This window comes from Ascaphus truei, chromosome 6 (genome assembly GCF_040206685.1).
Source record: "Ascaphus truei isolate aAscTru1 chromosome 6, aAscTru1.hap1, whole genome shotgun sequence".
Taxonomy (NCBI): domain Eukaryota; kingdom Metazoa; phylum Chordata; class Amphibia; order Anura; family Ascaphidae; genus Ascaphus; species Ascaphus truei.
The window spans coordinates 97,306,291-97,333,031 of record NC_134488.1 but is presented as its reverse complement, the minus strand read 5'-3'; the positions used below and the strand labels follow the sequence as shown (position 1 = coordinate 97,333,031).

At 46.1% G+C, this 26,741-nt stretch overlaps 1 protein-coding gene across 1 annotated transcript; it reads left to right on the top strand.

Annotated features, from left to right (window-relative positions):
* The first annotated feature begins 12 nt into the window (after positions 1 to 12).
* Positions 13 to 25,357, top strand: LOC142497466 (visinin-like). The gene is made up of 3 exons (XM_075605290.1): positions 13 to 571; positions 23,250 to 23,361; positions 25,126 to 25,357. The coding sequence occupies exons 1-3, from the start codon at positions 191 to 193 to the stop codon at positions 25,209 to 25,211; spliced, it is 579 nt and encodes a 192-aa protein (XP_075461405.1). The 5' UTR covers positions 13 to 190; the 3' UTR covers positions 25,212 to 25,357.
* The last annotated feature ends 1,384 nt before the right edge of the window (positions 25,358 to 26,741 follow it).

The following is a 26,741-nucleotide window of genomic DNA, read 5'->3' as shown; positions in this document are numbered from 1 at the left end:
AGAAGACACATATAATCTTCCCATCTTCACCAGTTTGGATCAGGGGGACGTTACACAGGTGGAAAACCAACGTACCGTAAAGAAAAAAAGGTTATTACGAGAAGAAAGAAGACAGAAGTAGGAAATAGAGTATCCTACAATAAGTGAAGTGATATACAGTAAGAGAAAGGAGAAAAAGAGCAGCTCAACCATGGGAAACAGTAAGAGTGGAGCTCTGTCCAAAGAGATCCTGGATGATCTGAAGATGAACACAAAGTATTCAGAGGAAGAGCTCTTCAAGTGGTATGAGAGTTTTAAGAAGCAATGTCCCGATGGCAAGATTACCCGCGCAGACTTCGAGAAGATCTATGCCAATTTCTTCCCCAACTCTGACCCTAAGACCTATGCCAGACATGTTTTCCGTAGCTTTGACACCAACGAAGATGGCACATTGGACTTCCGGGAGTACATCATTGCACTTCATCTCACCTCTTCTGGGAAAACTAGCCTCAAATTAGAGTGGGCCTTTTCCCTGTTTGATGTTGACAGGAATGGTGAAGTCAGCAAGATCGAAGTACTTGAGATTATTACTGTAAGTAACAACCATCTTTTTATTTTCCCATAGCATCTACTGTGTATACCATGTGATGTATTTCAGCCCAGCACACCTAGTAAATGAACAATGCTAGAATGCTTATAATAGACTGATTATGTTGACATGGCTCTTTCACCAGTTCTCCAAAGGGGCCAGATCAGGAAACATTTAGGTGTAGAAGGGCCACAAGGTTATTGCAATTTAATTTTTGATGCATTTAAAGACATTAAAGTTCAACATTTTGCAGCAATTATAACATCTGTGCCATATATATTTTATATTACCGTATTTTACAAGTGAGTTTGTATGAAAAACTCCTCTTAGCTGCTTAAGCAACTAGTATGAAATAAGCAGGAGCAGAGAGTCCCAGGACCACATCAAGGGCAGTGGCGTTTTAACACATGGGCACGCTGGGCAGTTGCCCAGGAGCTCCACGAGCACAGGGGCCCCATGCTAATCTATGTCCAGACCAGAATTTAAGACTAATTTTCCAATCACCCGCCTCAACATTCAAATCTCCCGCTAAGAAGGAGAAAAATTACGACTTGTAGCGGAGAGTTGGCATGTCTGCATTCGTGAGAGAAATTTTGCAGGGCCCAGGGCACTTCTTTGCCCGGGGGCCTATAATGCTGTTAAGACGGCCCTGATCAAGGGCTGCAAGTGGAAGAGCAAAGAGCTCAGACTTACTGTAAGACAAAAGGGTGCATTAAATATTTCAACATTTTAAGGGCTTCTCACTGCATTGTGAAACAATGCAAAGATGATAGGCCAGGGGTGGACCACGCCAGGCCACCAACAGGTCAGGTTTTCAGGATATCCCTGCTTCAGCACAGAAGGAGCGGTCTTCGACTGAGCCACTGATTGAGCCACCTGTGTTGAAGCAGGTATATCCTGAAAATCTGACCTTTTAGTGGCCCTTGAGGACTGGAGTTGCCCACTCCTGTGATAGACTGTAATCATAATGTATTATTGAGTCATAGGTAACAACTCAGAAAAGACTTCAGAGCTGTATTCTACTTGCTTGTGTATGTTATGCAATCCAATCAATTGCAGGGTGACAATCAGGTCAGATTACAGTACATGAATAAACAATAGAACACGAGTGAGGTTGAAAATTAGGACCCAGTTAATTCTAAAATCCAAAATGACCTAATTGTTTAATCCCAGTTGTTCAATTTTGTTAAAATACATTAAAGGACTTAATCTTAAATCCGCATTAGCAGTAGAGATGCATACATTACACTGGGTTAACATGAGCGCTACACTTAGTGCAGCTTTGTGAGTAGGGGTCATAGGCTTAATCGCTGATGAATTCTGTCTCGTGTTGTGGATGGACATTTGGCTTTGGAAAAATAAATACAAATTAAGGTGAAATAAAGCTTTTATCTGATCATACTGTTACACATAATAATAACTTTATTTCATATAGTGCTTTACTCCCAATGGGGTTCATAGCCTTCACAATTACAGTATAATGTGCAGTATGCAGCACATACAAATGTTACAGTCACAGTCCCTGCCCAGATGATTTTACAATCTATGTTTTTGGTGCTTGTGGCACAGGGAGATAATGTGACTTGCCCAAGGGACACAAGGTCACAAGGTCACAAGAAGCTGACACCGGGAATTGAACCAAGTTCTCCTGATTCAAACTCACTGTTGTTGTTAATCACAGTCAGTGCCTTTACTCACTGAGCCACTCATTCTCCCTCACTTATCACCATAATGACACCAAAACATTGAATTCAGCTCAAAAAAAGTATTTATTTATTTTTTGTAAATCTAAAGGTTCATTCGTGAATTTGTGGTTTAAATCAGCGGTGCGCTCAACTGGGGGGCGATTGTCTGCAGGGGCGCGGGGTTTACAGAGGCCCTGCGCGCTTCCAGAAGGCACTTAAATTAAGTGCCGGGAAAGCGGTGAAGGCCTCTGTAAACTGCACTTACCTTGGCTCAGACCGCTTCTAGAGACGTATCGCCATGGCAATGCGGCGTCAAATTATGTCGCCCCCCCCCCTCTGGCCCTTAGGGAATTTACATCAAATGTTTCTTTAATTGGCTTTCTCAGAGTTGATTACTTGGTCAGGATGCTGGCTCCATGCAGGCTGGGTGTTGGTAATGCAATGATGGAGACCACGAACTTTGTTCATACAAACAACAGCTTTATTAAGCACTGTTGATAAAGTCTCAATCACAACATATTCGTTACCTCTTGAATTGCCTCATTAGTGTCCATTGTTTGTAACATCTTCCCTAGCTGCCCCAATCTCAGCCCGTTAGGGAGGTGCTGAAGCTTTACTGCTGATGTTAACTGTTTGGTAGCATCAGTGGTGCTCTATCTCCGTTGGGCCCCTGCCGGGGACTTGTACTACTCTCTCTCTCTCTGTCCGTCTGCTGTCAGTATCCCAATCTGGGGTACTGAATGCCATCTCATGGCCTTCTGGGTGAGAGACAGATATGGACCCTATGGTTGGACTGATCCAGCTATGCCTTGAGGCTGTGGCTTGCAGAGGCATAGGCTTCCTCTATGTGAATGTTGAGAGTAGTGTGGGGACACTATCTATGTAGGGCACTCTCGCTAACTTTAAAATAATAAATTGGTTCCTTATCCTATATCCTAAACTCGTCTATATTATAACTTATATATACTATTCACAGTGGGGTCCCTCCTCTTCAACTCCTCCTGCGACCTGACTTCTGCCCTCTATATTAGACATCACTTTCACTAGGCAGAAGAGGGCAGGGCTATGATTCTGCCTAGTCACCCAGCACCATGTGACGGGAAAGGGGTGTTTATCTCTGTGCGGGCCCACACAGCTAACCCCTTAAATTAATAGTAATCCCAAAGGGGTGTTGCACTAGAATTTGTTGGTTCTCATGCATTATTTTTTTCTGGAGAACTCGTCATACTCATAACTTCAGAATGTAAAAGCTCAGTCATTTACATATAAATACACCCAGTAAAGCATGTCTTTCATAACACAGTGTAGGAATAATAGGCAGGGGAGGGTCTAATTTAGTTTCTCTGTGAAGCTATGCATACTATGAACAGTGAACTAGTTTAAGTACGTCTTTCATTGTGTAGCCGAGCCCCTTACCTCTGGTTCGGGGAAAGGAGGCTGCAGGCTAGTTGGAGCTCAGCGGCGGACCCGTAGTGTGGGGGCCGCCATTTTGTGCTTGCACATGCGCAATAGAACGCGCTGCGCATCCGCAGTCTGTTAGTTGCGGCGGCGTCTCAAAACGGGCTCCGCAAGGGACTGCATGTCCCAGAGTCCTCCAGGAGAAGGGATCACATGGGGCAGCCCAGCCAATAGGGCTGAGGCAGAGCAGGGAAGCAGGAACGGAGACCGCGCGCCAGTGCTGCAGAGGGAGTCAACGAAGCATGTAGTGGCCAGGGAGCAGTGCCTCCCTGGACTAGGCCCGTATTGCCCCGTAGGCCCCAGCTGGGCCCTGAGTCACAGTATCTCAGTATTGTAGGGAAGGCCCCAGATAGGAACGCTCGCCCTTATTACTGCTGTATTAGTATTGCACCGTTGACAGACGGCCACACGGTGCTCTGTGGCCTGGGACCAGGTCCAGGCCCTATAGACTTTACGGGAGACACTCCTGCAGGAGCTCCCCCACGAGGCTGACCACCACCTGTGAGGCGAGAGGGGATTTTGCAGACCCCATGTCGTGGGACCTAACTGACCTTGTTGAGCCGACGGTGACACCTGGGTACAGGAGTGCCCAGGCAGGTATCCTAAGTGCACCAACGATTCATAACACTTTGGAGTAGCGCTCTTTGGGTGGGATTGTTCTGCGGACTACGGGTGTTCAGGTGCCTAGAAGCACCCTTAGTACTTTGTGTAGGAACCACTCCGGGTGTTAGGCATTGTGTGTGGGGATACTGTATTGTGGGTGTGCTGATTATAATAGTGTTAGTAAAGAAGTTATATTATACCCAGTGTATAGTGTTTATTGAGTCCTATGTGGAGTCATCCAACGCTGCTGGGATCCGCCATAGGTGGAGGCGCTGCACCGAACAGAGAGAGGGAGAGATCGCCCAGGCTCCCAGAAGCGGAGGTTTAGGCCTTCTGTACGCCAACAGGTATATCAGCACCCGTAGTTACATTAGTCATAGGGAAAGGGGGCTACATTGCACTGGGCAATTTACAATGGCACAGGTACTGATGCAGTAAATAGCTCTACCACAATGCGATTCAAACACACGCATGTGCTTCGTCAGGCGGTGGTTTGATGCACTTACAACGGACTTCATATACCCTCTCAAGCATTAGAAATCAATTAACCTAATTGAATTAATGATGTGTTATATATAAAAATAGAGAGGGAAGGGCCGCAAGTACCCTGTGGTGATTGCATAACAGTGTATACTGAAATAAAACATGGGCAAAAGGGATATTGATGGCAATCATCAATAGGGTCAAATAATGATTGCAATTTGACTTTTGTAAGTGCTGTAAATCTATAGAGCTTAAAAACATTTAAATAGTAACTAAATAATACAATAAAAACATAACAGTGCCAGTAAAGATACAGTACATAAATACATCAAACGCACAAATTGAAAAATGGGGAATGGGATATGGTGCAAGCCACCACAATAAGAGACAACAGGGTACAATGATAGATGGGGAAAGAACAAATGAAAGGGGGAAAAGAGGGGGAGAAAACAGAGACAAAGATGAGGTAAGAAGAGAGGAAAAAATGTCTTCTAAACTTGCTCAATATTGAGAAGTCTCACACAACTCCCTACCACCCTGATGGAGACGCCCTGCCGGAAAAGTTCAACCGAACCCTACTAGATATGCTAGGCACTCTAAAAGGGGCTCTGAAAAAGCCAGCTGGAGCAAGCATGTCGAACCGCTGGTGCATGCTTACAATTGCACTGGACATGAATCAACCGGATACACCCCAAATTTCGTGATGTTCGTCAGAAAGGCATGACTGTCTGTGGACATTCGTCTCTGAGTATTCACTGACGGAGTGTCGAACATGACACATTACAAGTATGCAAGACAGCTCCAGGATAACCTCCATAGAGCATATCAGCTGGCAGAGAAAGCCACCGCCAGGCTGAACAAAAATAACAAGCGGAGGTATGACCATAAGGTCCGCCATCGTGAACTTTGGCCCAGAGACACAGTTCTCCTGCGAAATCTATGAATTCCCGGGAAACATAAGTTAGCGGATCAATGGCGAGAAGACCCCTTCGAAGTAGAGTTGCAGATGCCGGGCCTCCCTGTATACCGTATCCGAGATGCAGATGGAAGGGTAAGGGTCTGGCATCAAAATCAACTGTTACCTATTCCGCAAGTGTGGGAAGACGAACCTGAACCATCTCCAGTAGTACCGACAAGTAACCCAGAGGAGTCCAGTGAAACTTCGGATACAGTAACGGAAAGTACTCAAGATCCTTTGGAAGGAACATCCATCCAATTCAACTGGAGACAGGTGGGCACCACCCGAAGAAGTACCGGGTAGTGGACCAATGCCCCAGGTACCCACCCCAGTGGCTTCAACAAGCCGTCCACTCAATCCAAGAAGTCCGAGCTTCATTCCCAAAAGAGACAATGTTCACGCAGGTTCACACCTTATGAGAGGGCCAGGGTCTCAAGCCAATGGTAGCCTCTCCAACGAAGATGCTGGAGAAGAGACTCACAGGAGTCAGAGAGTGAGAAGCCCTCCAAATCGAGTGGCATATGATTTGTTAGGGGCACCTCACTATGAGTCTCAGCAGCTGTCTCGGAGCCAGTTTGCCCCCATAATAACCGTGCTCACTGAAGTGTTTAATATGGTTTAGATGCCTATTGTACATAGTAAGTTGTATACAGGCATACCCCGCTTTAAGGACACTCACTTTAAGTACACTTGCGAGTAAGGACATGTCGCCCAATAGGCAAACAGAAGCTCGCGCATGCGCCTGGCAGCACGTCCTGAACAGAAATACCGGCTCCCTGCCTGTATCTTAGCTGTGTGCAAGCAGGGAGACTATAGAGCCTGTTACAAATGTGTTATTTACATCAGTTATGCACTTATATGACGATTGCAGTAAAGTACATACATCAACAAGTGGGAAAAAGGTAGTGCTTCACTTTAAGTACCTTTTCGCTTTACATACATGCTCCGGTCCCATTGCGTACGTTAATGCGGGGTATGCCTGTATGTTGATATGCATTTTTCATTAAATAAATGTTCATATAAATTCTATGTATATGTTGTTCCCAAGCGGGGACGTTGGATTCTCCACCAGGGGGAGGATGTAGCCGAGCACCCTTACCTCTGGTGCGGGGAAGCTTCGGGCTAGTCGGAGCCACTGGAGTTCTGCGGCAACCCGTAGTTTGGAGGCCGCCATTTCGTGTTCGCGCATGCGCAATAGAACGCGTGGCGCATCCCCAGCCTGTTAGTTGCGGTGGCCATCTCAAAAACAGGCTCCGTAAGGGACTAAACAGTGTAAAGCAAAAATTAACACCTGGCGCTATGGTGCAAAGGAATGTGGCAACTTAGCTAGAGGAAGGAATCCTGTTCTTGTCTCTGTTTGCATGACTGGGTGTAAACTGCTGGAGCACTACTAGCAAGCTACCAGAAGAGTCCACTACATCAATTTCATCTAAGACACCATACCCTAGTCTGGGTCTCAAGGCTTGTATATTTTAGCTAACTTGTGAGTGTGTTTTTGGAGAGTGTATTCCAAACCCCCTATCCCTGTGTTCATGACAGGATTGAATGTAGAGAGAAGAGAGAAACAGCAGCACACTGCCAGGGAGCCAGGTGGTTAAAAAAATTAATTTATTTATCAAAATAACATCACCCACAGGGGTAGTGTCGCCCTCAGGGACTCTTGCAGGCTCAGGAGTGGGTAAGCAATCAACTTTATTTTCTACTTTGGATTATGTGTGCAACCCCAGTTTTAATTTAGTTTGACTCCAATGAGTTAACTACAAGTGGATTTATTTTTCACTTGTTGGTTAACTTCAGGAGACACTTTATTATCAACTGACTGGTGTGTTATTCCTGCTATTCCTCAAACCCACTCCTCAATAGAGCATCACTCCAGAGCCTGTACTATATTTAAGGACTTATATACCCCGGACACTTTTTGAGCACCCACATCTCTATATTCAGGACAGGATTGCACTATATTGTGTTTTCTTTTTCATGTACTTACCGATGGCTTGTGCTCCCTGAGTTTTCTATCAACTCTGTAAGAGACTACATGTCCCAGAGTCCTCCAGGATAAGGGATCACATGGGGCAGCCCAGACAATAGGGCTGAGGCAGAGCAGGGAAGCATGATATAGTTTTGGCGCGAACGGAGACCGCGCGCCAGTGCTGCATAGGGAGACAACAGAGCAGGTAGTGTCCAGGGAGCAGTGCCTCCCTGGACTAGGCCAGTATTGCCCCATTGGTCCCAGCTAGGCCCTGAGTCACAGTATCTCAGTATTGTAGGGAAGGCGCCAGATAGGGATGACCCCCCTTATTACCGCTGTAATAAGGGACGGCCATGCGGCCAGGGACTAGGCCATATAGACACTACGGGAGACACTCCTGCTGGAGCTCCCCCACAAGGCGGATCATCACCTGTGAGGCGAGAGGGAATTTTGCAGACCCCACGTCGTGGCACCTGACTGATCTTGTTGAGCTGACGGTGACACCTGGGTACAGGAGTGCCCAGGCAGGTATCCTAAGTGCACCAACGATTCATAACACTTTTGGGTAGTGCTACCTCGCACTTTGGGTGGGATTGTTCTGCGGACTCCAGGTGTTCAGGTGCCTAGAGCACCCTTAGTACTTTGTGTGGGAACCACTCCGGGTGTTAGGCACTGTGTGTGGGGATACTGTATTGCTGGTGTGTTGATTATAATAGTGTTAGTAAAGAAGTTATATTATACCCAGTGTATAGTGTTTGAGTCCTATGTGGAGTCATCCAACGCTGCTGGGATCCCCCATAGGTGGAGGCGCTGCAACGAACAGAGAGGGAGAGATCACCCCAGGCCCCCAGAAGCGGAGGTTTAGGCCTTCTATACGCCAACAGGTATATCAGCACGCATAGTTCCCTTAGTCATAGGGAAAGGGGGCTACAATTGTTTGAAAGCACTTTTCACTATACAGTTAAATGCACCAAAAGGACACTGTTTGAAAAAATACATAGTCTGTCACAGCAGTAAAGAAATATGTAAAGTACTTTTGTAACTTATTGAATATTTTATATATTTAATTATCTGAAACCTGTTTCCAAATCTTTTGGAACCCTTCCTGAATCCTTCCTCAGGCGTCACCCTCAATCCCTGCAATTCCATGGAAGTATGTGAATGTGAATAGGCAATTGTAGATAGGGAGTAGGCTTTTTCCTGTAAATGTGAAGTCTTTTGAAATCCAGTAGCCTATTTCCTTAGACATATGCATTTACTGGCATGGGTTTCTGATTGTAGGCAGAAAGTCAGAAAGGACCCTAGAAATACATTTTAGACTCCTGGTCAATTATTTTATACTCACAAAACACAGAGGGGTTTGAACATGTTTTCACTTAAAGCTGCAATCCCACCTAAATTTAATATATATTTTTAACATTATTTGAATTAGGAGCACCGCTCGAGCTAAACCATATTGTTTTCAGCTCTGGGAACCCCCTAGTGTAGTTGCAAGCGTTCTCCCTGGGAATTTAAATTGCCATTCAATAGGAAGCCACAAGAGAGGACCTTACAGCTTCCGATTGGCCAGCAGGACCCATGAGATTTTGCGAACATATTGAACTACCAACATGGGAGGAACACATCGGCAGGTCAACCAGTAATATTTCTGCAACCAGGGGATCTCTGGAGCTGAAAATACCGCGTGTCAGCTCTGGAGGTGCCCCTGGTCCAATGCTGTTACACAATTTAATGTTACAATAAAATAAAGATCAGGTACTACTGCTTTAAATGAATGGAAACGTGTCACGCACTGTGTGTCAATTTAGCTGGTAATTCTGGAAATCTCAAAAAGAAGAAAACGGGGAGGAGTTAGGGAGTGCACACAATCGAATTATATGTATAAATACCTGCGTTAAGGGCCACTCTGTTGTTAAATTGACTCTATAAGCTATTACCGTCAATGTGTTAAGTGCTTTCCATTAAGCGAGCGCTCGAATAAGCTAGCAGTTATGGGAGTGTCAATAGGAGGAGCTAAACAGGGCAGCGCATATTAACTTCAATGTCTGGGTTGCCGAGAGAAATGCCACGCGCTACTTTATTAACGTGATAAAAGCAGTAATTATATAAAAAAATACTGTCGTTTGGATTTAACAATATGCGTGAAATGAAAGAAATTCTCAATAGCCTTCTGGCTGCCCGTGGGAAAGCGACACAGTACAAATCCATCTGTTGCTTGCCCCTCTGGCAATGAAAGGATTGATACATGTCTTGGACACTGTCACAACATGTCATTGGGGCAAATATGGGACACAAACATTGCTCTAGATCAGTAGGCCTTAAACTTTTTTGAGCAGGGGTACCCCTGAAGAATTAAAAAATGTTGAGGCGCCCCTTCTCTTCAGGCCTTACTCATCCCCTCCTTACTTAAACGCTCCACATTCACCCTCACACATATTCACCCTTTTACTCAACACACACTCCACATTAATCCCTTTTCACACAGTACTCTCGTAATCATAAATACCACATTTACCCCCTACGTTTTCTTACTTACACCTCCTACTTTCTCCCGCTGCACAAACCCACCACACACACACAAAGCCATCACACACCCGCCACACACACACACAAACCCACCACACACACACAGACATCACACACACAGCCACCACACACCCGCCACACACACAAAGCTATCACACACCCGCCACACACACAAAGCCATCACACACACAAGCCATCACACACCCGCCACACACACAAAGCCATCACTTACCCGAGACACACACAAAGCCATCACACACCCGCCACACACACAAAGCCATCACATGCACAAAGCTATTACGCACCTGCCACACACACAATGCCATCACACACCCGCCACACAAACACAGCCATCACACACCTGCCACACACAATGACATCAAACACCCGCCACAAAGAAAAAGCCATCACACACCCGCCACACACACAAACCCATCACACACCCGCCACACACACAAACCCATCACACACCCGCCACACACAAAGCCATTACACACCAGCCACACACACAAAGCTATTACACACCCGCCACACAAAAACCCATCACTCTCTCTCTCTTTCCCCCACCTTCCCACACACCTCCAACATGTTAGCTTCTCAGCGGGAACATCTTGTGCTGTCTGGAGATGGACAGACTTCTCTCCTCTGTGCTGGGTTGACAAGAGGCGGATCGCAGTCTGTACGTTTCCAGAAAGTACGGGACGTGCCCACTAAGCTGCCTGCACAGTTTTTTCCGGGGGCCGCGGCTCCCTTGGCAAAGGTTCGCGACACACCCGAGTTACCCGGCACCCTGCCGAAGAAACACTGCTCCAAACTTCAATGAGATATATTTTTCTCTCATACATACAATATGCTGTATTTTTACCCTAGATTTGCACCCCTTTTGCCTTGATACGTATGTCCCAAAATGTATCATTGGTCATATACTGTATACTGCAATTTAGGCACAATGAAATAGGGGCCAGAATCTATAAGCTGCATATTAATCTATGTTAACCTACAGAGGTTTTCAACAAAAGTGAATATTTTCAATATGACCCTGTTTATGTACAGTATTCTTTTCACCTCTCCCTGTGTAGAGTGGCAACACTATGCCAATGAACAAAGGGAATCAACAAACAGTCTTATCACAAAACAAATGAGATAAATATCATAAAAACCTTTCAAAGAATCCCTCTACCGCGGGGAATAATATTCATACATGTGTAAGTTTAAATGAAGTCCCGAAAGTCCCTAATGTTTTTCATTTAACCTATGAAACATGTTGCTTCGATTAGCTTGGGCTGCCTTTTTATGATCTCTTTAATGTAATTCTAAGCAGGATTGTTATAAGTGGGAACAACTGTATGATTACATCACTCCAGACCAACTATCTTTCACAACCCATACAAAAGCAGCAGCAGCAGCAGCAGAATGTGTCCTTGAAAGTACTGTGAATGAATTAAATGAGGAGCATCACATTGTATTGAAACCTAACATGCATTTTCAGTGACTGGTTATGTTGATGCCATGGAGACCGTATCACAGTTTTGGGTTAATGTCAAGGACAGTTAGGATGTGCTTGCGTTCTGACGGAAAAGCTTTCAATTATAGTTTAGTACTGTACCTTATGTGCTAGGTAAGCCTATAATGTACTGCACAGTAACGGACTGCAAACCCCTCTGGCAATGAACTGCTTTATATGATTAGCAAAGCAAGTGCGTCAAAGGTGTCTTTATTGCTTTATCCATAGTGATGTGATTATGTACTAATGACCATATAATATGGCAAAATAATGTCTTTGCACCACAAAAGTTACATACACCGTTATCATTACTTATATTTGGCATATATCCCTAAACAGTTAACAGTATTTGCATGAGGAAGCTGTACAATGCTTTGTTTACAATAACCCCTACAAACATGCACAGCTGCTTCTGAATGAATCGACATCACACCGCGCCAACTCTACATTTGGGTGCGTGCCAACCTTACATTTGGGAGGATTAAATCATAAATAAATATCAACGGTTAACTGCTATTAAGCAATCGTGGCTTTGTCACGTACACGCTCGCTCACGTGAACGTGTGTCAGAGGGGTTAACAACAAACCAGCAGCCCAGTTTTGTCTCTCACCTCCTCACAGGGATGAAAATGTAGACCCCTAAAAATCCTCACACAACACCCCAAATATGCTTCCACCAGCAGGATTAATGTAAAGGCTTACACCGAAGGAGTACTTGGTTTCCTTGTTACCAGGGCAAAATCACTATCTGCATCAGTCTCTGGAAGCTCCTTTTGTCTTCCCGGTTTAGGAATGGCCACTATCCTCAAACTGAGACATCAGAGCTTCCTTACTCTTGTGCTTGTACAAGAGCAGCCATGTTCATACAAACATGGGCAAAATAAAAGAGAAAGAAATACAGGAGAGGAGTAGGGAACTGTGGTATGTATAGTAAGCACCAGTGGTGGTACTACCATAGGTGCAGCATCCAGTTTGGCTCCACCAATTCCCAGTACCTTTAGGGGCCCATCCTCCCAGGCTGTTCCGGGTGCAGCCGCAACAAAGTTCTGGTATTTCTGAAGGCCACCACCTCTCCACCTCCCTGTGCCCTATTTGTGGTGCGGGGCCTTAGCCTGCAGTGACACACCCAGTTGGTCCTAACACAGAAGTTAGACACACTAGAGGTTGGGCCCAACTTCCTCAATTGTCGCCTGACTGGACTTCCTCCATCGCTGCCACGTATGGCCCCGCTTCACAGGTAGGGCCCCAGGGGAGAGATTTTAGTTTTTTACTTGCAAGGGGGTCTACCAGTGACTTCAGGTCCACCAGTGACTTCACCCCTGGTAAACGCTAAATTCTGTCTTTTGGGGGCTGACTTGTGCTCCTCTCACAATACTCACACTAGCTTAGTGCCTGTTAGTGCTTAGTTTGTCCCACCAGCAGAATCAAAAGCCCTAATGCTCTGAAAAAAAGAATTAAATAAATTATACCACTGCTCTGCCATCAATTTGTCATGTACATCCTCGCTCACATGGACGTGTATGTGAAAGGGATTAACAACAAACAGGCCGCAAAGCTGTCTCTCACATACGTGCATGGCACTAAGATGAGCACAACAATCCCCCCCCCCCCACCACCACCACCACCCAAGCCCCCACCAAAATAAGATTATGCGGCCACCGCCAGCATTAATTCAAGGGCTTACACCTAATAAGTCGATTTGTTTCCAGACAAATTCTCAAAGTCAACACAATTCCAACTTATAACAAAAAGCCAGATGGACGTGGGGGTGAGACCAGCAGGGTGACTTTAAGTTTGTTGCCACTTTAAGGATCAACCAGCCAGGCCCCTCTCTGCTGCTGGGCCTGGGACATTTATCCTGGATCTCTCCCCCTCTGTTGGTGGCCCAGTATCTGGTGACATTTTTGGCCCCAAGTTGCACCAGGTTTGTACCAAGACAGTGTTAATATATAACCACATAGGTATTTCAATGTCAGTTTTATAAACAGTTTGATTTGGTTTTTCTACGGATATACTGACTAGATATTTTCTTTGAGGGTTTGATTAGATCGTGTAAATAGGGTCCTTGTGAAAAACCAGGTGGAGAGACACTCAAATCATTAAATGCTGAAGTACAGTAGCTTGCATTGCAAATGTGTTACGGGTTCCTTCAGCATATGTTCATTTGGCCCACTCAGAAATACTTTATTTTGGTCATTGGTCCCAAGTGGATCAACCAGCGAGTTCTATTATTCTGTTACATTTAGTTTATATGTTTCATTTAAAGAAAAACCAGCAAAAATGAAGCAACAGATACAGGTACAATTGAAATAATTCTAACAGCAGCATTTTTAATACTCTGTAGGTGAGATTGTTGACCTGGAATAGAAACCAAATGATGTCTCCAGTAGCACAAACAGAAGTGCAAGTAAAGGTCTCAAAACAGAGTCCTGAAATACACTGACTAACAGCTGTTAGCAAAAAAATAAATTGAATGAATAATTATAACAATGACCCTGAAACCATGAAACAGCTTTGACAAAGCATCCTAAGAGAGTACACGTTGTGCAGGAGAAGAGGGTCATTAATCCTACAGTATTAGAACCGCGGAGAGGTAACAAAACAATATTAGAAGACAGAAATGACCTTGGGCTTTAGCAGCATGGAGATCATTGTTGGGAGTGAGCAGAATGGATGTCTGATTAGATGAGGCATAGCAGACTAGATTGATTGAGAAAATGGTGCATGTATGCGTATACAAGTATATCAGTATGTCAGTATATCACTGACTCTCTAAATTCACCCCTTTCTGTTATTAAATTATCAATGTCATGACTAATTTCCTTCCCTGTGCTCAACCAGATCTATTGAGTATAGTAGATAGATGATAGTGTGCAATCTCCATAACCAAACAGGGGTGTTGAGTGTTAGGCTGAGCTCAGACAGCAGGCGATGCGGCATGCGCGCGCACGTCAATCGTAAATTCGGGTTGTGTGGTGGGACTTTTCAAACTGAAAACTCCACCGGCGGCAGAGTGCAGCGTTGTCGCTGCAACATTTTGCTGACACAACCCAAATTGTATATTGGGGCTACAGTCGCGTTAAGCGAGCTGGTTCAGCCAATAGAGGCGAACCAGTTCCGTGACGTGTTCGTTACACGCCCCCGCCACGCCCCGGCTCCTGCTGTTTGAGCACAGATCGCTGTGCTGCAGGAGCGCGTTGCAGGGGCGCGAACGCTAGCAAGCTGCCGTAGCAGCCTGTCTGAGCGAGGCCTTAGAAGTCATTAAGCTAGCAGCTGTGAAGTGCCTGATTTTTGATCATGTGGCTGTGACCCCAAAGCGTTGGCTTCATCATTTTCTAATTCTGCACATGTGACTCCTACACTTAATATTAAGACCTGGACGTTATTAATGGTAATATATGATAATATTAACTGCCTAGTATTGACAACAGATTGAAAGATAATTCCTTTTAACGGATAGTTCTGGATCTTTCAGAAGAAAGTACTGACAATAAGAGATGTGCAAAATTATCCAAAATGCAGTCGCAACCTTTTATTCCCTCAATTTCGCTTCTTTCTGAAAAGTTTCACGACACCTCATGAATTTAAATTTTTGCAACCATCGCACCAATAATTTGCAGTTTTGCCAAGACATTTAAAGGCCAAACTTTTTGAAATAGGGCTTTTGCTGGAGAGACAGAGAGATACTTGTGAACACAGATACCTGGGAAATATGCAAATGAGAATCATTGAAATACAGTATATTTGCAGTTGAAATGAGCTTATTTTGCAGTTATCTCTGGTGTGCTCACAGATGTCTCTCCATGTGTTTGGAAGAGGAGTCAATGGGTACTCTACTAAATAGGATTCACCCATCTCTCTCTCTCTCTCTCTCTCTCTGTGAATAGCTTGCACACTCAGACTCACAACTGAAAAAGTGCAACTTTCACCTGGTTTGTGTCCATTGGCAAATGTTTTGCACATCTCTACTGACAATGGGATGAGGACAGGGCCATAGTTATAGCCCGGGGGCCACTGGATGAGGAGTAGTCCCATTTACTCTACAGTTCTCAAGAAAAACTCATTTAAAAGAACATTAACTCACTCAAAACCCCACTTTAGTCTTTAGCTGTCATATTCATTAGCTCATTTTTGTTTGGCTTTAGTTGCAGTACTGTAAATCCAAGAAATTACCCGTTTTAAAGTCCCGAGCTGCTTGGTGTGTAACTGTAGATATATCAACAGTTAGGGTTGCCACCTATAAGTTTTTATAATACAGGACATATTTTCGGGACACCGTATGACTGACCTTCAAAATTGCTCTCGACCCGGCGCTAATGGCTCGCTCGCCTCCGAGCCACGTTTGACACCACTCTGACTAACAACAACCTCTCTTTTTGCGAGCTTCGTTACTCCCCTGCATTACTGTAGTTGGCGTAGTATAAGGAAGAGGGCCACATAATCCCCCCCATCATCCATTTATTCCCCCCTCCGCCATCCCTCAGGCCCCCTCCAGCCTACATCTCTCAGTCCCCCTCATTATCGATTTCTCAGCCCCCCTTCGTTTCTAAACACCCTCCATCTCTTGGCCCCTTTACTCATCCATCTCTCAGCCCCCCTCCTCCGACAATCTCTCAGCCCCCCTCCATCCATCTCTCAGCCCTCCTCCGTCCATCTCTCAGCCCCCCTCCTCCGTCCATCTCTCAGCCCCCCTACATCCATCTCTCAGCCCTCCTCCGTCCATCTCTCAGCCCTCCTCATCCATCTCTCAGCCCTCCTCCATCCATCTCTCAGCCCTCCTCCGTCCATCTCTCAGCCCTCCTCATCCATCTCTCAGCCCTCCACCTCATCCATCTCTCGGCCCCCATCCTCATCCATCTCTCAGCCCACATCCTCATCCATCTCTCAGCCCTCCTCCTCATCCATCTCTCAGCCCACATCCTCATCCATCTCTCAGCCCTCCTCCTCATCCATCTCTCAGCCCTCCTCCTCAACACTCAGCCCTCCTCCTCATCCATCTCTCAGCCCTCCCCCTCATCCATCTCTCAGCCCTCCTCCTCATCCATCTCTCAGCCCACATCCTCATCCATCTCCCAGCCCTCCTCCTCATCCATCTCTCAGCCCTCCTCCTCATCCATCTCTCAGCCCTCCTCCTCAACCCTCAGCCCTCCTCCTCATCCATCTCTCAGCCCTCCCCTCATCCATCTCTCAGCCCTCCTCCTCATCCATCTCTCAGCCCTCCTCCTCATCCATCTCTCAGCCCTCCTCCTCATAAATCTCTCAGCCCTCCTCCGTCCATCTCTCAGCCCTCCTCCTCATCCATCTCTCAGCCCTCCTCCTCAACCTTCAGCCCTCCTCCTCATCCATCTCTCAGCCCTGCTCCTCATCCATCTCTCAGCCCTCCTCCTCATCATCCCTCAGCCCCCCTCCTCATCCATCCCTCAGCCCCCCTCCTCATCCATCTCTCAGCCCTCATCCATCTCTCAGCCCTCCTCCTCATCCATCTCTCAGCCCCCCTCCTCATCCATCCCTCAGCCCCCCTCCCCATCCATCTCTCAGCCCTCATCCATCTCTCAGCCCTCCTCCTCATCCATCTCTCAGCCCTCCTCCTCATCCATCTCTCAGCCCTCCTCCTCATCCATCTCTTAGTCCTCCGCCTCATCCATCTCTCAGCCCTCTTCCTCATCCATCTCTCAGCCCTCCTCCTCATCCATCTCTCAGCCCTCCTCCTCATTCATCTCTCAGCCCTCCTCCTCATCCATCTCTCAGCCCTCCTCATACCTCAGCCCTCCTCCTCATCCATCTCTCAGCCCTCCTCCTCATCCATCCCTTAGCCCTCCTGCTCATCTCTCAGCCCTCCTCCTCATCTCTCAGCCCTCCTCCTCATCCATCTCTCAGCCCTCCTCCTCATCCATCTCTCAGCCCACATCCTCATCCATCTCTCAGCCCTGCTCCTCATCCATCTCTCAGCCCTCCTCCTCATACCTCAGCCGCCCTCCTCATCCATCTCTCAGTCCTCCTCCTCATCCATCCCTCAGCCCTCCTCCTCATCTCTCAGCCCTCCTCCTCATCTCTCAGCCCTCCTCCTCATCCATCTCTCAGCCCTCCTCATCATGCATCTCTCAGCCCACATCCTCATCCATCTCTCAGCCCTCCTCCTCATCCATCTCTCAGCCCTCTTCCTCATCCACCTCTCAGCCCTCCTCCTCATCCATCTCTCAGCCCTCCTCCTCATCCATCTCTCAGCCCTCCTCCTCATCCATCTCTCAGCCCTCTTCCTCATCCACCTCTCAGCCCTCCTCCTCATCCATCTCTCAGCCCTCCTCCTCATCCATCTCTCAGCCCTCCTCCTCATCCATCTCTCAGCCCTCCTCCTCATCCATCTCTCAGCCCTCCTCCTCATCCATCTCTCAGCCCTCTTCCCCATCCATCTCTCAGCCCTCCTCCTCATCCATCTCTCAGCCCTGCTCCTCATCCATCTCTCAGCCCTCCTCCTCATCCATCTCTCAGCCCTCCTCCTCATCCATCTCTCAGCCCTCCTCCTCAACCCTCAGCCCTCCTCCTCATCCATCTCTCAGCCCTCCCCCTCATCCATCTCTCAGCCCTCCTCCTCATCCATCTCTCAGCCCTCCTCCTCATCCATCTCTCAGCCCTCCTCCTCATAAATCTCTCAGCCCTCCTCCGTCCATCTCTCAGCCCTCCTCCTCATCCATCTCTCAGCCCTCCTCCTCAACCTTCAGCCCTCCTCCTCAACCATCTCTCAGCCCTCCTCCTCAACCATCTCTCAGCCCTGCTCCTCATCCATCTCTCAGCCCTCCTCCTCATCCATCCCTCAGCCCCCCTCCTCATCCATCCCTCAGCCCCCCTCCTCATCCATCTCTCAGCCCTCATCCATCTCTCAGCCCTCCTCCTCATCCATCTCTCAGCCCCCCTCCTCATCCATCCCTCAGCCCCCCTCCCCATCCATCTCTCAGCCCTCATCCATCTCTCAGCCCTCCTCCTCATCCATCTCTCAGCCCTCCTCCTCATCCATCTCTCAGCCCTCCTCCTCATCCATCTCTTAGTCCCCCGCCTCATCCATCTCTCAGCCCTCTTCCTCATCCATCTCTCAGCCCTCCTCCTCATCCATCTCTCAGCCCTCCTCCTCATTCATCTCTCAGCCCTCCTCCTCATCCATCTCTCAGCCCTCCTCATACCTCAGCCCTCCTCCTCATCCATCTCTCAGCCCTCCTCCTCATCCATCCCTTAGCCCTCCTGCTCATCTCTCAGCCCTCCTCCTCATCTCTCAGCCCTCCTCCTCATCCATCTCTCAGCCCTCCTCCTCATCCATCTCTCAGCCCACATCCTCATCCATCTCTCAGCCCTGCTCCTCATCCATCTCTCAGCCCTCCTCCTCATACCTCAGCCGCCCTCCTCATCCATCCCTCAGCCCTCCTCCTCATCCCTCAGCCCTCCTCCTCATCTCTCAGCCCTCCTCCTCATCTCTCAGCCCTCCTCCTCATCTCTCAGCCCTCCTCCTCATCCATCTCTCAGCCCTCCTCATCATGCATCTCTCAGCCCACATCCTCATCCATCTCTCAGCCCTCCTCCTCATCCATCTCTCAGCCCTCTTCCTCATCCACCTCTCAGCCCTCTTCCTCATCCACCTCTCAGCCCTCCTCCTCATCCATCTCTCAGCCCTCCTCCTCATCCATCTCTCAGCCATCCTCCTCATCCATCTCTCAGCCCTCCTCCTCATCCATCTCTCAGCCCTCCTCCTCATCCATCTCTCAGCCCTCCTCCTCATCCATCTCTCAGCCCTCCTCCTCATCCATCTCTCAGCCCTCCTCCTCATCCATCTCTCAGCCCTCCTCATCCATCTCTCAGCCCTCTTCCCCATCCATCTCTCAGCCCTCCTCCTCATCCATCTCTCAGCCCTGCTCCTCATCCATCTCTCAGCCCTCCTCCTCATCCATCTCTCAGCCCCCCTCCTCATCCATCTCTCAGCCCCTCTCCTCATCCATCTCTCAGCCCCCCTCCTCATCCATCTCTCAGCCCTCCTCCTCATCCATCTCTCAGCCCTCCTCCTCATCCATCTCTCAGCCCTCCTCCTCATCCATCTCTCGCCGTTTTCTGCTGCTGCCTGCCCCCATCTGCCTCATCCTACGAAATACGGGACATTTCAGTGTCCCGACATCAGTTTCCATGGCAACAGAACAAGGAGCTAAAAAAAAAAGGGGGGGGGGGGGGGACAATCCCATATATACAGAACACCAGGCAACCGTATTAGATGGATAGATGGACTAAAAGTCTCTGAATAGTTAGGGAGCATAAATTTAGATCAGTGGTAGTCAACATGTTATACCTCAAGGGCCGCACATAACACATATATATGTGTAACCTCCCTCCTAAGGGGTTACTAGCACGTTAGTGTATGCTGGGCCCCACCCTGTTTTGCCAAAGAGATCCTGCCATCACAATGGGTATTTAGGATAAGAGGAAGGTTCTAGAGAAGCCGGTTCTGGGAGGATAAGATGAGAGGAGCCTCGGGAGAGTAGCTAAGGCTGTATTCATAAAGTAATAGAACAGATCATGCACCCCACAGAGGGCCTCAGACAGAGGGTTGCTGGGTGTCGGCGGATCGACTACCGGCAGATCCATACCAGTATTCAGTTCAGTCTGTATGGAAGTAGCAGTTCCCAGACAGGACAAAGGTATAATATTCACCGGCGTAGGGCCGGCCAGGATCCCAGTAACAGCCCAGCTTAAATGGGATATAACAGAAGTTACTCCGAAAGGCAAAGGGGGCTGTGTCCATTATCAGTAAAGCAACTAACTAGATACACCTCCCTCTGAGTGTTAAGAGTGGGCACAGTATTCATGAATAACCACAAGAAAATAGTACAACGTTGTCGTATGTGTGTGATATGTCCCTGTGCCTGGGGACATGAATAAAGACTGGAGTTGTACTACAAAAGTTCCTGGCACCCATTATTTTCACCCGTGCTACCTCATCTCCCAGCTGCCTGAATACAACAGCCTGAGTCAATGTAACCTACTGTATGCTGAATAACCAAACATTTCACACCGATGTAATCTCCCTAGAAGCCGGGCAGGGTTATATATGGATACGAAAAAAAGCAGGCACTCCAGTGTAAAAAGAAAGCCACTTACTGGCTAGTGCACACGTCGTAGAAATATAGATAGAATAAGTAAGGCCTCGTTCAGGGTGCCAGAGGCAGGAGTTGGAGGGAGGGCGGGCGTTCGGGAGGGCGGGCGGCAGTCTGCTGGGCGATGTGTGTTCATCCTCCCAGCAGACTTTTTCAGGAGTTGAGGGGGCGGGGCTACAGACGTGAGGTTAGGGATCCAAGTTGCAGTCTTGAAATCATTCTCAAGAATGATTTCATTGGCTGCCGAGATCCCAGTGACGCTGCTGCAGCTTCAAAAAACTAATTATTTGTTTATTGAAACTGTAGCCAGCGTCAACTCCGTACTTCAGAGACTGGGCAGCTGCTACCCTGGCAACCAGTATTCAATTTGAATACATTGTGTCCCATGGCAGCTCGCACGTCAGCACGCCCTCCCTCCGAAGCCTGCACCCTGAACGAGGCCTAATCCACCAGAATCCGATGAATCAGACAGCACTGCATGGCAAAGTATCAAAAAGTAACATTTATCGTCCAATACAGAAAAACAACGTATCGGTCCCCTCTTCTTCTCTATAGCTTATAAACTATTTTAGTTTTCTTCCAGGTGTGGGGCTTTCTGTCTCTCACCCCTCCTCACGCACACAAGCTTCCTCAACCCTTAGAAGTTACTCTTCTATTGGTTTCATGGTTAAACATTCTACATCAATCAAGACATTAAGCCGCAATATTATATATATATACACACACACACACATCTCTGTGTGGAGAGAGAGAGGGAGGGAGAGAGAGAGAGAGAGAGAGAGAGAGAGAGAGAGAGAGAGAGAGAGAGAGAGAGAGAGAGAGAGAGATTCCCCTCACGCTGACTTTCCACACAGTATTGAATTAGTAATTTAAGAAAGATAGTTTCCAATTAGGTTCACCTCCTTGCTGCTAGTGTCTCGAGTGGGTGCTCCGCTCACCCACTACGTATTCCAAGGAATCTTCCAAGAATGAGACAGAGAAGACACAGCGCACCAGAGGTGAATGATAATAGTGTAATAATAAGACACACAACAAACACATGCACTTACATAGAAAATGACAAAATCGGCATGCCCGTCCTCATTTGTATGTAACGGTTTATGTAATATGCGTAACATTGTACCGCGCTGCGGAATATGTTGGCGCTTTACATAGGAACTATAATGATAATATATATAGTGCACAGGCAGAAAGGATGTTGCAGCCATGGGTTTGAGCTTCTCCCCTCCTGTGAGCTTCTTAATGCCGACACACGTATAAATACTATCCCATTCCTCTCGTTATACAGGGAATACGTGATTAGCATTAGGCAGCACCGGGAGTATTTTATACACTGTACATTGTACCAATGCCACATAGATTTACCTTAAGCCCATGTTTAATTTATGATCGGTGATATGGTGGGTGTATAGCAGTGGTCTTCAGTTCATTTTCCAAAGGGCTAAATTACAAAATGTACACGTAGGAAGTCCAGAAGTGTACAGCAACTTAATTGTATACATATATACAAAATATATTGATAGCACCGTAGCTTTATAGTACGTTTTAGTGATAAAAAATGCACGTGTTTGCCTTGGCAGCGGCAATGACATTGTCAGACAGTTCAAGGAGACGCCAAGGTCATTCAGGGCTGGATTTGGCCCACATCTGGCAAGTTGAAGAGCCCTAATATACAGGAATACTTTGGGAGTGATATGCTAACGTAAATAAAAAGCAAAGGGAAGTTTGTTTTTAAGCACTGGCTAATTTTTTTACTTGTGTTTCTGTCAAATTTTACACTTTCCTACATGCTAATTGTTTTTATATCACAAGTTCACACATTGTGCAGAATATGGACATTGATGCAGATACACAGAAGATGAAAATTGTGCATTTAGCATCAAATCTGACTAATACATCTTTGCTATGTGTCTTTGCACATTTCTAATCCCCAAATAACACATCTCAGAAAAAAAAACACTTTGTTATTCACCACTCGTCCACAGTTATATGAACTATTCTAATCTCCAATAGCAAGGCGACAAACTCTATTACTCGTTATTATCCCAGTTTAGAGAAGAGCAGAAAGTCAGAACATACAGTACAGAAACAATTCATTAGGTCACTGGTGCATAAGTGACTGCTTTTGAGTTATCTTCTTCCTAAAGATAAGAAGCTTTGAAGTCAGATGTGTTTAGCAAATCTCACTGTCACTGTACACTACTGTACATCCTGTTCCCCTTCAATGGAATTTCTCTGCTATTGTAATCTAATTAGTGAAAATCCCATATGTAGTGCATATCATTATTTAACACACACACAAAAAAAAAAGTTTGAAAGTGTATCGACCGACAGTAATTAAGCTGTGTTTTGCCGGCTTCGTTACAGGCGATATTCAAGATGATCCCTGCAGAAGAACAGAAGAATCTGCCAGATGATGAAAACTCCCCACAGAAGAGAGCAGACAAGTTATGGGCCTACTTCAAAAAGAAAGATAATGGTACCAAAACTTTACAGTTTTATGATTAGTGCATAACCTAGTCAATTGGTATTTTAGTAGCATTTTACTTTTTCATACCTAGTATGTATGTTGTTACTGGGACATTAGCTCTAAGTCCTCATTCTTTGCAATACTAGAATTATCGCAGTAACCTTCAGATTCATCAAGCTCCCTGAAGGTTACTGAACCTGAACAGGTGTTAACCCCCATTTACTGTAATTGGCATTAACGCACATTTGATGCATTAACCCATTAGCTTGATGTATAAGCTCCCCCACCCCCCCATCCCGGGATTGTACTTATAGATTGTTCCTTTTATATGCTACAATATAATGGACATGTAAAAAGCTAAGCATCATTCATTGTTCATGCTTTTGAGTCGCTAATAATGTTTATCATATGCAATGTAAAGTTAATTTAACTGCATGCCATTAAATATATGTTTTTATACCTAGAAAAGATGCTTGATTTTAAATTTGAGGACAGTGAGAATAAGCTACGGTAATATACTGTAATGATCCTTTGTAAGGTTGTGTTGACACCTGATATTGGCATTTCATATCATATAATGTATCATAGCTGCTGACAGAAAGCGAGTATTTCTTGTGTGTATTTTTGAACCGGAATTCTTTCTTATACACTTAACTAGAGCTGTGCGAATGTCTTCAAATGTGAGTCACCAATAATGTGCACAAAGTTCTGCAAACAAGAAGTCTCCAAACACACTTAAGTGAAACATGTTCACTAGATTACCGTGAGATTCCACCAATTGCACCAGAATTTTTGTGGAAATGGCAGTAAATGGCAGAATATACGGGCAACGTGACCGGGCACATTGACTTTTAATGCTTAGAAAACATTGCCATTTTCGCAAATTTCTTTTTTATTGTGTGAATTTCACCTGGTTTATGAAGTTCAATGAAAGTGTCGCCCATAGCCACACTTTACAATACCTATTATACAGGTCACAGAATGTCTTCGTCCTACCACCATATATATTTTCTGTTTGAGAGATTTTATTATTTATATATCACCTCGACATAGAAATAAAAGAGCAGGACATGCTCAAGGGACAATATGCTAACAATATATGCGTTCAAATCATATAGGTTTCTGGGGGATGGATGTCTTAAAGGAGATAGTCCTGCTTTTATTTTAATGTTATTATTATTATTTTTGGACAGGATTGAATCAATGGGTCTCTCTGCAACTGAACCCCATTCATTTCAGCTCTGGGGTCCCCCTGCTTCCAGAGATATGTATCTCCGAAGGAGGTGCCGGTATGATATCTCCTGTAACTTTAAAGCTCCGCGTCATGCGTACTTATAGGAAGCCGCACCGGGTGACATCACAGCTTCCTATTGGCCCGTAGGACGCGGGAGCTTTGAAAAGCGGCCATAATGTGAACCCGGATGCAAGCGGTAGCGGCTACCGGCCCCCACTATGCAAGCAGGGGGTTCCCGGAGATTAAACCATGGGGTTCAGCTCTGGGGGACCCCCTGCTTCAATCCAATGTAAACAAATGGGGGAAAAATTAAGTAAAAAAAAAAAAAAAAAGCCTAATGCATTTCCGCTTTAAAGAGTGAACAGTAATTCTTCTGTTTATTCATTTATTGGAGCCTTTAGGAAGACGTATGTCACTTTCTCGCTGAGTATGACATTATTCGTTATTGAGAGAGATGTCCCACTGTCCCAAACAGGCACAAGTAAATGTGAGACCAAGTACAGGCCTTATTCATATCTATTCTTTTCTTTACCCTTTAGATAAAATAGCTGAAGGAGAATTCATTCAAGGTGTTATGATGAATGACGACATCATGAGGCTTATTCAGTATGACCCAAAGAAATAAAAGGCAAGAGCAACCGATGAAGAAAGAAGATAGCAGGGTCCAGGAGAATGGTGTTTATCTTCTGTTTGTGTGTGGTGTACGTCTTTGTAAGTAATCAGGCTGCTTCTGCAGTCCGACGACAAGATAAATAAAAAAACAAATAAACATATTGTAGTGGTATAAATTAATTTCTAAAGGCAAACAGTCAATAAAAAAATGGGACTTCCACATAGCACCAAAAGTACTTCAATATGATTTTATCAACATTAACTGGTGCAAGTCTAAAGCGCAGAAATGACCTCTGGATTTAGGAGACAAACCATTAAGTGGGCAATTTTCTCAAGATATTAATATAAAGCATATGTACTTTCCACTTAAACATAAACTGTGGTGATAAGCTCTACCAAAAGGTGGCATATTATTATAGCGTCTATAATTGATTCCAAAGTCTGTTCCAGGAAAAAAATTCAAATAAAACAAGTGTAGTGATCCAGCAGATGGGCCCTGTTACCCTGTACTTTGTGTCTAGAATTAGTTTTGATCACAACTAGTACCTACAATGGTTTTCTTTGTTGTTTCTACACTGGTTCCATGGTGCAATTCAACTTACAGTTCTTAAGATCAGACATCATACCAGGGGTGGGCAACTCCAGCCCTCAAGGGCCACCGACAGGTCAGGTTTTCAGGATATCCCTGCTTCAGCAGGATATCCCTGCTTCTGTGGCTCAGTCTTTGACTGAGCCACTTGTGCTGAAGCAGGGAAATCCTGAAAACCTGACCTGTTGGTGGCCCTTGAGGGCTGGAGTTGAGAACCCTGCATTATACGCTCCTGTTTAACTATTGATGGCAAAATAATTATTTCCGCAAAAGAAAAAGAATCAGTTTTTTCACAAATTAGATTAGGTAGAAAAGTCCCTAAACGGCATTCGGTGACCATGGAAACATTAATACTGTAGTTACAAATAACTTCCATTCATCTGCTCTTTTTATTAGGGTTAAATCACCTAGATTTGGTCCTGGGAGGGACTGTCCCTACTATACAGCTTTACGTGCATCTCTTGCCCATACTTTGAAATAGCACAGGCTTCTTAATGTCACATTATCTTTACTCGTTATCTCCTTTTCACATATTCTTCTCAGCAGGCACATCCCTAGGCGGTAAGCAGGTAAGGCGCTGCCCAAGGGCTGCGTGTCTCAGGGGGCGGCAAAGTGGAGAGGAAAAGTGGTAGTTAAAATGTTAAGTGATAATTAAAGAAGCAACTGCTCAGGGCCCCCCCCCCCCTGCTTCCTGAGCAGCCCCACAGGCTTAAAGTTCCAGGTCACGGAGGCCAATAGGAAGCCGCAGGGGATGACATCACAGCTTCCTATAGGCCCGCGTGACGCGGGAACTTTAAAGACACCATTTTGATAGCCCCACACAGCCCGGCCGGATCTGCTAACGGCACCCCCTACGTAGGTAAGTGTCTCGGGAAGCAGGGGGACCCCAGAGCTGCAATTAACGCTGTTCAGCTTCGGAAACCCCCTGCTTCAACACCCTAACAAAAAACAAAA

Excerpts from the sequence above, each read along its gene's own strand:
- LOC142497466 (XM_075605290.1), top strand. The coding sequence starts at position 191 with ATGGGAAACAGTAAGAGTGGAGCTCTGTCCAAAGAGATCCTGGATGAT. Across the intron at positions 572-23,249 it reads AAGTACTTGAGATTATTACT|GCGATATTCAAGATGATCCC; the intron begins GTAAGTAACAAC and ends GCTTCGTTACAG. Across the intron at positions 23,362-25,125 it reads CTTCAAAAAGAAAGATAATG|ATAAAATAGCTGAAGGAGAA; the intron begins GTACCAAAACTT and ends TTTACCCTTTAG.